General features: G+C 40.5%; 1 protein-coding gene and 1 long non-coding RNA gene across 3 annotated transcripts in view; one reads left to right on the forward strand and one right to left on the reverse strand.

Moving 5' to 3' along the window:
- ITPRID2 (ITPR interacting domain containing 2) overlaps positions 1-8,149 on the forward strand; it is an 88,083-nt gene extending 79,934 nt beyond the window's left edge. Inside the window, exons 17-18 of one of the 2 annotated variants that reach the window (XM_029605921.1) lie at positions 5,073-5,186; positions 6,933-8,149. In XM_029605921.1, the coding sequence (XP_029461781.1) occupies positions 5,073-5,180 (108 nt within the window). In that variant the 3' untranslated portion in view covers positions 5,181-5,186; positions 6,933-8,149. Of the gene's footprint in view, positions 1-5,072; positions 5,196-6,932 lie in introns of both variants that reach the window. The other variant, XM_029605919.1, reaches the window with a different exon arrangement.
- LOC115093738 overlaps positions 1-13,645 on the reverse strand; it is a 31,190-nt gene extending 17,545 nt beyond the window's left edge. Inside the window, exons 1-2 of the long non-coding RNA XR_003857397.1 lie at positions 13,590-13,645; positions 1,042-1,134 (exon numbers count right to left, since the gene is read on the reverse strand). This is a non-coding gene — a long non-coding RNA (uncharacterized LOC115093738). The remainder of the gene's footprint in view (positions 1-1,041; positions 1,135-13,589) is intronic.
- Between the last annotated feature and the right edge of the window lie 381 nt (positions 13,646-14,026).

Below are 14,026 nucleotides of genomic sequence, written 5' to 3' on the forward strand. Positions count from 1 at the left end.
TGATGGATGCTTTAGAGAAGACAAAAAATGGAAATCCAATGCAGCTACATCTCTCACCTTAGAAACATACAAAGAGGAAAATAAAACCTTAAATTGCCCCAAGATCTCAGAATCAGAAGATACAAATGAATTAGGAGGGATATGAATAGTTAGAATTTTTCTTCCTCACTGTTTAAAGTAATTAGCCCGCAGTCTCCTACACTTATTCTCCTCAGAATAATATCTGGCTTTCTGCAAGAAAATAGAATTCCCAGCATGTTCACTCGGTAACTTATTATATTTGTACTGTCAACTTCAAAAGATTTGGTAAAAGTTGATTATTATTGTTGATCATATGAGAATGCTGAATATAGAGATCTGTATTCCGTTTTCTATTCCTACCAGTATTTTAACTAATGATTTCACCCATGGTCACTGTCTTAAAGGCATTCCAGATATATTGAACAGAGATGATAGTCTAATTTTCTAAAAAAAAGATAATTATCCAGAGTGTTTTGAATTTGCTGAACAAATTGATCATCGCCCAAAAGATCAGAATTAAATTTCCAAGCTGAACTCTTACGAGATGACTCAGGCCATAAAAATGGAAGAATTACTGCAGCATGATCTGAAAATAGGCTGTTTGTTAAAACAAATAACAGAAGAGAGCAGTGAGTTAGAAATTAAAAAGTACTATAGTTAGTTCAGGAATAGATTTGATGCATTGAGGGAAAAAATTAAGTGACATCTTTCTCTGTAGGATGCAATAAACACCATGAGTCACATAACCCACAATCAGAAATAAGAGCGGCAAGTGCATGTTGAGATTTAGAGAGACCAGACTTGCTAAGGAATTGCTTATCCCTAACATTATTTGGGTGTTGATTGAAATCTCCACCAGTAATAACTTTTGCATCTTAGTAGTCTAAAAGTGAAAAAAACATGTGGAAAAACTCAGGAGTATATGCTTTCAAGAAAAGAAATATTTTTCCCCTTAATCTGTATCAGTGCTAACACCCAGTGGATTTTTTAATTTGGATGCTTTATGTAATATTGCCATACCTTTCTTTTATACAAACGGCAGGAGTAAAATTCGCCTCTTCCACCCATTCTCTCTTCAGCTTCAAGGACTCATGATGAGAAAGATATGTTTTCCTGAAAAGAAAAAAAAATCTGCATGCAAAGATTTAAGATAATGCAATGCCTTCTTACGTTTAGGAGGATTGAGACTTTACAAGTTCAAAGACATGAAGAAAGAGTATTATTAGCCATAAGAAGAGAGAAAATTAAAAACAAAATCCAAAGCATAGCACTAACCTAAATTGCAATAAATGAAAATAAAGCAAGTCACTTCAGAAAATCTGTTCAAGATTATCAAAGTACCATATCTTCTCAATGTCAAAAACAAGCCAATCACTGCAGAGAACAAACAGGGAATGGAAGTAACTCATAAGTCGATAGTCTTCTGGCTGGTGGCAAGATGGGCGAAAGCTGAACAGACTTCCTTCAGATAAACAGGACAGTCTGAGAACCTGAACAAAGCCTAGCAGAATAGAGAGATACATTTCCAAAACAATCGGGCACACACACATTGTTAGGCAGAATCAGATGCATAACTTGCCAGAAAGCAAAAAATGAAAAGGGGGAAGACCCCAATGCAACCAGATCAACAGTTGCAGGAGTGCATAAGAGATGTTTCGAGACTCCTGCAGTAACTTTTGGACTTGATCCAAAAAGTCAAAGGATTGTGTCACTCACATTCAAGCAAGGTAAAGAAGACCATAATTGGCACCCAACTTGCTTGAGTTGTGGATATAAACTGAGTAAGGCCATCTAAGTTACACACGAAATTTGGCCAAGTCTGATATAAATAAACTTTTACAACCATCCTTAACAATTGGTGATTGTTAAGGATGGCTGTAAAATCTGCAAGTATTGGCAGCACCAGGAACAGCCAACACTTGCAGATTTTGCAACAACTTTGCCACTACCGGCTGCAAATATTGAGCTTTCTTCAGCAGCTGCGAGGGGCACCTTTTGTACCATTTCTATTTCCAATTCATAGGCAAATGCATAACCAAACAGAAGAACATGAAGGTAATCAAAAACAGTCATATCAGACCCTTCAATGCCTTCAGGAAACCCAAGTATATGAATATTGTTTTGACAATTCCGATTTGCAAGGTCTTCAAAGACTCACTCCAAGGGATCAGCCTTCTTAACTGAGGCCTGCAACTGCTCTACCATACCTTCTGCTTTGGATGCTGTTCTAAGTTATCCAGATGATCATGGAACTAAGATAACTCTGTGCTCAGATCTATTACTTCTAGCTTATAGCACATGTTGCCTGTGTTTAGCTTTAGCATCTCCTTCATCTGAAGCAATTAAACTAGGATTGTGTCAGATAACGCCATAGCTTTGCTCTGTGCTGATTTTTCCAGGGATTAGGGGGAGGGGTCATATTTAGTGCCGAGGCAATTGCAAAGGCTGCCTCTATCTTTCCCAGTTTCGTGCCAGACATTGCAATAAGCAAGTGAAAAGGAGCAAAAAATGTATGTCCAAATAGACGTGAAACATTTTGAGCTAACAACAGTTCTCTTACAGAGCAGTTTAGTTAGGCATCCTTCTTGCAAGAGCTCACGAGCGTACCCAGCATGATGCTTTTTTTTGTTCAGTCATTTTTTTAATGGAGAAATTGTGGGTGGGCCTGGTCCTTTTCATGGCAAAGTGAGTGCCACTTCCTCTTTACCCTGCTACAAGTTGTCTGGAATTAGATACTTGGATGGAATCGTATGATATCATTTTCTTGCATAAATGTTATGTTACCCATAACCCTTTTGGAATGAAGAATCATCATGGAATGCAATAAATTACAAATATTTTAGTGTAGTATAAGTTAATAAAGATCAGTTTGTGAACATTTTACCATATGTCTGTTCACATTATTTAGTCTAATCTCAGGAAATACTATATAAATTATGGCAGGTTTTTACTGTTCACATAGGAAATAGCAGGGAACTGACTCAGTTTCCTTTTAAAATGGCCTAGAACCTACAGTTACTTATCCTTACATAAAAACGTGATTAAATAATGAGACCTTGAATAAAAAGCTGCATGAGTTCGATTGTAGATCAGTCTTCTGAGATTTATTTATTTTATTTATTTAAGGTCTCTTTTATACCGACATCCGTTGACACATCGCATCGGTTTACAAAAAAAAACAAAAACATTTGGGCAGAGCCCTTACATATAACAGCGGAACAAGGGTAACTTTTGGGCGGGGCCCTTACATATAACCAATAGAGTACATTAAACAGGGGGGTGAAAACTAGCTATAAATATAACTCAATATGAGTAAACCAACTATATACACAGATAGGAGAGTTCAAAGTACAAAAAACAGCAGGCAAATTCTTAGTCTTAAATCGGAGGCATTCATAGTCATAGCTCGAAGAGTATATATTATAGAGGAATTCACTAATGGGGGAAATTCTAAGTGGTAGGGGGGGATATGGAGTAGGCTTGCTGGAAAAGCCAGATTTTGGACAATAGTAATGTATCTCCTCATCGGTGAGTGAGGATTATATAATACATTCCTTATCCTGCTACACCAGTCCAGACTCCTTGCCTGTTAGCAGTTGGAGAAGGATTACGCATCCTTTTTCAGTGATTATCATCACTTGGTACGTAGGCTGGTGCTGCACTGGCAAATGCCAGTATTTCTCTGTCTCCAGCAGGTGGTGGACACATGCTGAACTGGTGCAGTAGAATTTCTTGGTTCCCAGATCTCTGGCCTTCGGGCCTAGTCCCTGGTAGAGCTTGCTCCCATGGCAGCAGCTTGAATGCAGTTTTAAACATTAATTTATTGTGCTGCCTTTTGGTGTGCCATATGGAAAGTTTATTTTGTACGCTTTTCATTATTGTATTTTAGCAGTTTACTGTTATATGTTCACTCTCATTATTGTCTTTGTTTTTATACTGTAGGCCCAATTTTATTTTTGTTTTATAGGTCTAGTCTAGGGCGGAACTGGATGTGGTAACACTTGTGGTGTGATGTTTTGTCAAGTCACTGTCTTAGATTGTATTATTGAATAATTATGTAAGCCGTCGTGTGTGCAAGTTGGAAAGATGGCAAATACAATTGAATAAAGAAACCCTTTAAGATTTCTTATTTTTGTCTCTTGAACTCATGGCAATTAAATGATGCTATGTTTTTATTTAAATGCTTAAAATTAATGTTTGAAACCTATATTCTTTGATATGATTATTGAAGCCTTTTCATTACATTCTTCCTTCTCTTCAATTTTGCTTTGTGATTCAAGCTAATGTATTTTTACACTTGGATTACTGCATCGAGGTCTTCCCCAGTTCCCTCCCATTCCGCTCCAATTAAGGAGCAGACTGGGAGGGAACTTCCCAACTCCCTACCCTGCCCTCCCCCTATCCTAACTATCCCAGTTTTTTTGTTTAACCTTTTGCTCCTGCCAAGGAGCAGGAGCAAGTTGCGTGCACCGCCACAGCAGTAAATGGCCGCTGTGCCAGGTGTCTCTAGCCCCGCCCACCAGACCGATCCATTTTAAAGCCCCGGCACTTATACGCGACCCAATGTTTACGCTTGTGGCCGGGCCCAATTGAAAATAGGCCCGGCGCGTGTAAGACCCAGCCACGTGTGTAAACCCCGGGATTTACGCACGCTGGGGTTTTAAAATCTATTCCTTACTGTGCCGGTGTTGACAGTATCTAAATTGAATGTTATTAGAATTAAGGCTTTTTCATTTCTAGACCCTGAACTTTGGAACTCTGTTCCCTGGGACATACACAGTGAATTAGATTTAAAGTTCAGAAGGATGGTAAAGGCAGTTCTATTTTTAGAGGTGTTTAACTATTTAGGTTTCTTTTATATTTTATGTATGTTTTTATTGTACTGTAAGAAAATATTTTTATGTATGTTGATTGTAATCTGCAATGTTTTTTGAAGAATTGCGGAATTTCAGAAGAATAAATATTATTACTATATCATATAAGTGTTTTATCAAGCCAGCAACTGCATAAGCATAATGGAATATTCAAAATTTGAAACTTTATTTTCTTAGATCAAAGAATCTATCGTTGGAGATATCAGGCGAGAAATTGTAAGCGGACTCTTAGCAGCAGTTTCTTCCCCAAGCAAATCTGCTAACACAAAGCATGTCACACCATGAAGCTAGGTAATTCAGGTAACTGCATGATACTTCTTAATGGGACTAATAGCTGATGCACCAGAATAGGGGGAAACCATAAAGAGAAAATAGTTACATTATCTGATGGTGTATAATATGACATTCAACTGTGAAGCCACCAGTCCATAGTTAGCCTTTCATACTTGAAGTGCCATTGCTATCCCAGCTGAGTGAGGCCTGACTGTATGCTTTGACTGCAGTGTAGGCTATTTCTGCAATAATATCACATTAGATTACATCAGCTGGCTCTTCTGGAGCCAAGACCATGTGCCGAAGTAATAATCAGGCATATATGAGTTTTGGGTTTGATGTTTACTGCAGGGGCTTTATAGCAGCTGAAAGTTGTCATCATCTTGGGCTAGTGACTGGGAACAGAGCCTTGGCTGAAGGATGCAGTCCGTTTCACTTCTCTTGTGGTTGTGCTGTATAAAAGAAATCTTGAGACAAGAACCACAACTTTTTTTTTTTTTCCCCTGACAGCATATATTACATAAAATCTGAGGTTGGCACACACTAAAATATTAATGCAGATAGAGATTTTCCTTGTTGGTAGATAGGGAGTTTGTATATTTCTTCTCTTGTTAAAGTAAAATGCAGAGCATCAGCCTCAGTGAATTGTCCTATTTATCAAATCAGGTAATATGCTAAAATTTACTGTCGCAGAGTGCGAGACAACTTCATATTAACCGTGCATTCATTTATCCAGGAGATTGTAGAAAAAGCTGCCTTCTGCCCGTCACTTGCACTATGGGCTGTGTACATTATATTAATAAGGTTTCTCTAAGATTGCTTTAAAAAGCTTCTTTTGACCTACTTGGGTACAGTGAAAACTTGGGATACATTTTTTTTTTCTGCATTGGCATTTATTCAGAAATATCTTAGTCCATTTTTAAATTGGTCATTTAAAAGCAGTACTTACTACTTAATGCCTCTATTTGAATATCAAGCCTTATTCACACATTCAAGCACTGCATTATTTTGAACTGGAAGTCCCAGAACAGAAACATCTGCAGGGCACACTTCTCCTTTTTAGAAGCTAACTTTTATTAAAGCTGGCACCGTTGCTCTGTTTGTGGCCATGGTAAGCCAGTATGCTCTTGTGCTTTACAGGAAATGTGTATTATACTGCTTATGGCTTTTTTTTTTTGTTTTTCACCCCAACTGTAAAACAGTTTGGTTTATGCATTAAAATATGCATCATTTGAAACAAAGGTGGGCAAACCATGTTTTCTAATCTATTCTGCGAAGGTGGTGGATCTCAGCTGTGACGGCCACGTCTCATCTGCTTCTCCCACACAGTGCTGGGGGAGGTGGAGAGCACCTTTTCCCCTCCCCCCCCCCCCCAACAGTATGCCACCCAGTGTTGCCCTTGGACCAAACGCTTTCCCACCCCTAATTTAAAAATGAGAATGTTGATTTATATAGCTGCTTTCTGCACTTTTTAATTCTTGGATAAATTTGGAGTGTAAGGCTCTGTAGAATTTGAAGTGAGCATTTTTTGTCCGTGCATTTGATGTTCAGTCTGTCTGCAAAAGCAGGCATGTTTCCAAGTGGCTGCCTTGATATTTACAATTCAACTTTTCAAAACGTATTCTAGACTGTAGTTCCCATAATCCAAAGTGTTTGCTGTACTTCCTAGAATATGCAGGCCTGTATGTTAGCATCTTGCCAAAGAATGTACAGTTCCAGTGTTGCACCAACAATTTTCCCATTTGGTTCTCTTTTGTAATGAAGGTTGGTGTGGAGTCCTAGGAAGCCGTTTGGAGCACTTGAAACGCAGGACATCGCTGAACTACACTGGTTGGGGGTGGGTGGGAAGGGGGTATCAAGATAACACTTGGGCTTCAGGAGATCCTACCACTGCTGCTGCTGAGACGGGCGACTGTGTACACAATCTGATTTTACAGTGCATATTTTAACAGCGTTCCTCAAACCATGCATAATTTAGGCACTTTGCTTAGCTTCTTATTTGTTTCTAAAATATTAAGACAACTGTGGCGGTTTGTAAGAAATATTTATTTTCATGTCTACAGTCTTTTTTTTTTTTTTTTTTTAATATCTATATTTGTTCTTCTTCTTTTCCCGTGGAGGTGTAACATAAAACTTGAAGACTTTCAGATCTAACCAGTTATATGTAACCTACTTCTCTTAACTTCTTAAGAAAAAAACAAAACAAAAACACTGACCTCCATGAGGTATTTACTGTGCAATAATTGATAGACTTAGAGCTTGAAAGAACCAAAGAATCTTTCTACTGCTATTGAGTACCACTTTTAAAGAGGCTTCTGTTAAAGTTGCTTTATTAACTCAAAAATGGGGAAAGGGTTACCATAAGCATAATGGTAGAAATATGAGTTTACTTAAAACTACTTAAGGTCTTACACTGAAAGCTTTACCTTTCATGCACAAGACAATTGAGACAAACTTTCATCCATTTATGCCACTTCTTTCGTCGTTCAGTGTGTAGCCTTTGAAACACTGTCTATATATTTTTTGTTCACATTCCTCATCTTTCTTTTGTGACGAGATATCGTTAGGATATTGGTATTGCCAACAGTAATGTGGGGATGACCTTGGTTGTATTAAGGGAATACAAGTGGGTTGACCTCTTCTTCCCCTCTTCAAGCATTTCATGTAGCTCTGCCCCATCAAAAATATTGGCTTCTAGGCGAAATCCGAGCATACAAGGAAGACAAAAGGAATTGTACTTGGTTTTTGTATCTGTCCAGATGTGTAATGGCTCATGACTTCTGAATGTTGAAGGGAATCTAATGTAATCTGTATTTTCAACAGTTAATGTTTGTGTCTTGTTGAAGGCTAATAAAAAAAAAAAATAGTTGGGATAACATTATTCTATATAAAAAAAAGTTTAGCCAAAAGATTTGTACAAGTTTGGAATACATGAGGGCTGATTTCTAAAAATATTAAAACAATAAAGTATTTATTTTCCATACAGTGTTTGTGTGTTGTTATAATATAAACTATGTGGTTAAAATTTTAAAAAAGGGGATAAAGTGTGTTTGGGGTTTTTCTTTTTGTAAATTAAGAAAAAAAAAGGGAGATTTTTAAAAATAAAAAATTAAAATTACCTGGCTAGGGAAACTGGAAGCAGCTCTGTGATGGCCCAGTATGGTGAAGAGTGTTGGGAGCCTGCCTTGGGACGGTCGCAGCCCAAGACTGAAGAGGCAGCATCCTTATAATGGCCTAGGGTTTTGCAGGAAGAACTGAGTAATGCTGGGCCTGTGAGGCAGCTGCAGGAGCATTTGCTTCCTCGCGCAGTTGAAACGGGCTGCGACAGGGCAGTGATTCAGGCTAAGGGGGTGAGAGAGGACACAGCAGCAGGACTGATCTCTTCAGCCGCGGGAAGCAGGGGCAGAGTTAGAGCAGTGATTGGAGCGGCTGATGCTGGGCTGCTGTGGGACACCTGCACTAAGCAGTGGCAGGTTTGGGGACTCTGCCGCTGTACGGGTGAGGCTGACTGACGTCAAGGGCCTTGGGAAAAGCCTCTGGTGCATGAAAGAAGTTGGGCCAGGGAGTGATGTTCTGTCCAGTTTTGCAGAAGAACCATGGCTGGATTTAAGGGAAATAAAAGCAGAAATAAGTGTTTACAATTTTAAAAAGCACTAATTCGAGGTCGGGTAGACCTCTAGAAGTCACCATTTAGCCTGCAGTATCCCAAATCGGCCTCAGCGATTTTGCTAAAACAAAGTGTTAAAACTTTAAAAATACCCACAAATTCATTAAAATAAATATTGGGAACATGTATAGGGATCCTCTAAACCTCCAATCTGGCACCAAAACAGGATGTTAAAGGAGCATTTTATTTAAAACTAATGAGGTTTTTACTGAATGGAATAAAGGGCTTAAAATGTTTCAAACCAGGGAAACAAAGGGCCATATTCATTTTAAAATCCGCACACACATGTGTGGGCGACCTGCGACTCGTGCTCACGAAGGGGGGGGGGGGGGTTAAAAGGCCATGTGTGGTGAAGGGAGTAGGGCTTCCCCAGTTCCCTCCCAGTCTGCGCCAATTAAGAAATGGACTGGGAGGGAGCTTTCCTAAACCCCTATCGAAACTTCCTACCCTTTCCCCTCCTCCCTGACCCCTAACCCCTTCCTAGTTGCTTACTTTTTTTTGTTAGATTACTTCTGCTCCCAAGGAGCAGGAAGTAATCTCCGTGTGCTGGCCTGCTGCTGGCGCATGCTTCCCTGGGACTGTATCGAAAGGTGCTGTCCCGGCCTCTTTTCAAAGGCCTGGCACTTTGGCGCATAACGGGTTGCACACGTGGCTGGGCCATTCAAAAAATGCACGCAACGCTTGCAAGGCTGGCCACACGCTTAACCCCTATTATTTACGTGCTGGCCCTTTTAAAATCGGGCCTTAAGGCTTTTCTCCCATTTTGTGTTTAGGCGAAAATCCTTAGAGGTAGATTTTAAAAGGTTGTTCACACGCGTCCATGTGTTTGCGCGCTACCCGGCACATGGACGCCCGATTTTATAACATGCACGCACATGTTATAAAATTGGGGGTCTGCGCACGCAAGGAGGTGCACAATTGTGCAACTTGCATGCTCCAATGCCCGCAGTCTTCCCCCGTTCTCTCCCAGGCCGCTCTGATTTCGGAGCGGCCTCGGAGGGAACTTTCTAACCCCCCCCCCCCCGACCTTTATTTTACCTGTTGTGCGTATAGGGGCAGATTTTCAAAGGGTTGAGTGCGTAAGATACGTGCGCACCCCCCGAAAAACTACCCCTGCCTCCCCCTGCGTGCGCCGAGCCTATCTTGCATAGGCTCGGGGGCGCACGCAAGCCCCGGGACATGCGTATGTCCCGGGGCTTGCAAAAAGGGGCTTGGGCGGTCCGGGGCGGGGGCGTGGCCTGAGCCTCCAGGCACAGGGGCCATTTGCCGCTGTGCCCAGGATCGCGGGCCGGCCATCGGCCGGCACGTGTAACATCTTCAACAAAGGTAAGGGGGGTTCTAGGTAGGGCTGGGGGGCGGGTTAGGTAAGGGAAGGGAGGGGAGCATGCGGGGTGCGGAACGGAGGCGGGTTGCGCGGCCCGGTGCACGTAAGTTGCACAATTGTGCACCCCCTTGCATGCGCCGACCCTGGATTTTATAACATGCACGCGGCTGCACGCGCATGTTATAAAATCGGGCGCACAGGTTTTAAAATCTGCCCCTTAGTGAATCAGGTACAAAGATTGGGAGCAATAGGGGAAGTTCTTAGAGATGGGTAAACTGGTTTTTGTTCCTTTTGAAAATCTTGAGAAACAAGTTTTTACATTATTTAGAATTCTCTTATTCACTAAAAATGGAGTTAAAATGGGTCAAGAACATTTGGGACTTCATAAACTCTTAAAAATGTGCTTAATTTGTGAGAGAGAAAATAAAATGTAAATCACAAATTTTGTGACAACTTTAACTCAGATCCAGTTAAATTCTGAATCTAGTCCAGGTTTCCATTTTCTCTAACTTGCCTCTTTGTACAAGCTAGCAGTTCCAAATGGCTTAGAAAGTTCAAAAAGAGCCATTACTATAGAAACCAAGTGGCTTCAGAGCAGAAACGGTAAAATAGCATGGTTAAGCAGCTAGGGAAGGATACTAAAGCTGTGCCATGATAGCATACCCCAGAGCTTTCATAGAGACATTCTAAATGGAATTAAACTAGACAGCTGTCTTAGTTAATCACTTCCTGTGATAGGATGGTGTTAGACTGAAAGATTTAATATATCATTTTTAATACTCTAATGGTAATATTTTCTCTTAAGGGTAAATTTTAAGCCTCACACACGGGCGACCTCATGCGCGCCGATTTTATAACGTGCGCATCAATGCATATGTTATAAAATCCGCTACCTGCGCACATGCTTGCCCAATTTTATATCGGCACGTTCGTAAAGGGGGACATTTTGTAAGATGTGTGCTGCGATGCAAAAGGCCCTTTCCCCAGTTGCCTCCCAGTCTGCTCCAGTAAAGAAATGGACTGGGAAATAACTTCCTGAATTCCTAACTAAACTGCCTCCCTCTTCTCCTATCTGCCCTGACCCCCCTAAAACCCCACTATCTGCCATTCTTTCTTTTTTGTTTTAGAACTTAATTGCGGTCCGGAGATGGAGCAGTGTTCCCGGTGCGCACGGGAATGAGACAGTGCTTAACGGCACTGTCCCGGCCTACCAACACCCTGCCTCTGGCCTGCCCCCTTTTCAGCTGGTCTTTCTTTGGCGTGTATTGGCAGATACACACATGGCCTTTGAAAATCCCCGTGGTGTGTGGGGCCCATCCACGTGCGTACCTCCCGGTTTTAATCCGTGCTGGGTTTTTAAAATCTGCCAGTTAGTGAGGTCACAAGAGCAGGAATCCTAACCTATTGTTACAGTAGATGACAGTTGAAGAATGTTGAGCGTGTGCGAGAAAAGTACAACTTTGGTCAGATATGCTGTGTCTTAGCTCTGCCTCAGAAGTAGAGAAAGTTGAAAACATAATTGAAGGAACATTTTAAATACACATAAATGAATGAGACTAGTATGAATGTGAGAATGTGAATTGGTTTTAATTAAATGGTAAGCCTGAGAAAGATAAGTGGCAAGACAGTTAATGAGCCCAGCTTGCCTGTGCTAAATTTTATACTAGCTTAACAGTGGTATGAAAGAAATGGTTGAAAATCTGCTCAGAAATTAGTGGGCTGTGTACATTAACCCTGAATACTATTGCAGTATAACAGATGAAGGGTGACAGTGATATTGACTGTATTTTATCAAACTTTATTTAGTATCAGAGGTTCTGTATAAAGGAGTATCCTTGACAAAGGTGTGTCACCAGCTGTGCTCTAGTAAAGTGAAATAATTTGTACCAGTCTGAACTTGGGTGAAGCAGATGGTGAAAGGGAGTTGTGGCTCGAAGCCCAACTCTGAGATAGTGACCCTAGTAATTAATAGTGGGAATTTTGCCTAAAACGAGATTAACACATGAGAGGTATAAAACCCAGTCTAAGAAGGACTCTATTATAAGAGATATAACAGTCAACCCTTATAAAAAGAAAAAAGAGGCATCATGTAAAGAACAGAGTGTAAATGTTTTTTCTTAGTCATACTACTTGTATAATAAAATTTTACAAGCCACTGCATATTTTTGGAGGAGAGTGTGGGAAAGAATGAGAACCACAACATTATTCCTTTAATAAATCCTACTGAGATTAATCAGTAGGGACTTGCAATTTATCATTTGATTTCTTTAGTTAGAATCTCAGTCCACCAAAGTCCAAGACCACACTTTAGGGAAATCTTAGACTTGTGAAGAACCAAGGCCAGTGTAGACATTCTCTCTTATTGTAGTTATTTAAAATACAGATGATCTGCTAAAGAAAGAGTCTAAAAAGGACCATACACACTGGAGAAACTGAAGAGAGCTCCTCAGTCACTCCAACATCGCTAGCCAGAAACATTTACCAGCCTTAGGCCTGGATTTATCAAAATGCACTAAATATCGCATGGATAGAAAAAGGGGCGTGTTTAATGGTACGAGGCAGTTTATCGCAATAGCGCTAATTGCGATAACTTTGAGGTAAGTGCCAGAATTGTGGTATTTCCTACATACAACCACTGGGGGGACCATGTTTACTATCAGGGCCACTGAGAGAGAGAGCCTGAGCCTAGTCATAATGCTCTAACACTAGATAGGTATTTATATCTCTATGGGAGGCCCACCTAGTAACTCGAGGTGAGGTTTAGGGGTGTAGGGGTTAGGGGCCACTTTGTCATTCAAAGTGAGACGCATGAATAACAGTGATCTCTTGTGAAGATTTGATGAGTGAGGAAACTCTCTCCCCCCCCCCCCCCCCGGGATAGCTAGGCTGGTGCTCTGGGAGCTTCAAAACTACTAAAACAGGCATTTTAGAACACATCGCAAAATGCAATAAAGCCTTAACGCAACCTATCACACAAAAGCCTTGCAATAGGGCTTCGCAAAAGGGTAAACCCAGCCCACTCCCACCCCTAACGCCGCCTCTTTTTTGGATTTGCATCACACCATACATTATGGTGCTATCGCATGCATTAAAGGCGTTTTTACATGCGTTAAAGGTGCTTAACACATGCGAAAACACCTTATAGCATTTTCATAAATGATCCTATTAGCCAACTACAGTGAGGACACGAAGACCAGCATTCCCTAGCATCGAGGATCATCAGCTAAGAGTGCCATACATGCACACTAAGATATGAAGAAAAGAGTCTAGCTAGACTGCATTTAAATTAACACCAAGGTCAGGAATACGGACAAAGAAACAACACAAGTAGAGGTCTAGATATAGGAAAAAAGTGATCTGATGGAAAGATACTAAGCAAATATCACATATAGAGAAAAAAAGAGACCGAGACAAACAACAGTTAACATACTTGCCTTGAAGTTCTTCTTGTTGAAAGGATCTGTCACCCCTTAAATTAGAGAACAGTGTATAGAAAGAATCAGATTCTTGTTAAAAAGTCATTTATTTACATCTGTTTCATAATATTTGCTTTGTGGAAACCATACTTATCTGACAGAGATCAAGTTTGCTAACAGAACTGGTTCTGAGAAAACTGTTAGTAAATTATTAGTAAAAACACTAGAACATAACATAAGATATGCCACACTAGTGTAAGCCCCGCCCCCTGGGAACACTCACACCCCAAGTCCCCGCTAGAGTATTCGCTAACCTGGCCTTCTAATGTAAGGGGTGTATGTTAGCAGTCGGGCTAAAGGTTTACAAGAATAAAGAATTAGAAACCAAAAGTTGAAATTTTACACTGCTTTTTGATCACTAGGTAAATGTACATTATCTTAACATGCTTAG

The sequence above is a fragment of the Rhinatrema bivittatum genome, chromosome 6 (genome assembly GCF_901001135.1).
Source record: "Rhinatrema bivittatum chromosome 6, aRhiBiv1.1, whole genome shotgun sequence".
NCBI lineage: Eukaryota > Metazoa > Chordata > Amphibia > Gymnophiona > Rhinatrematidae > Rhinatrema > Rhinatrema bivittatum.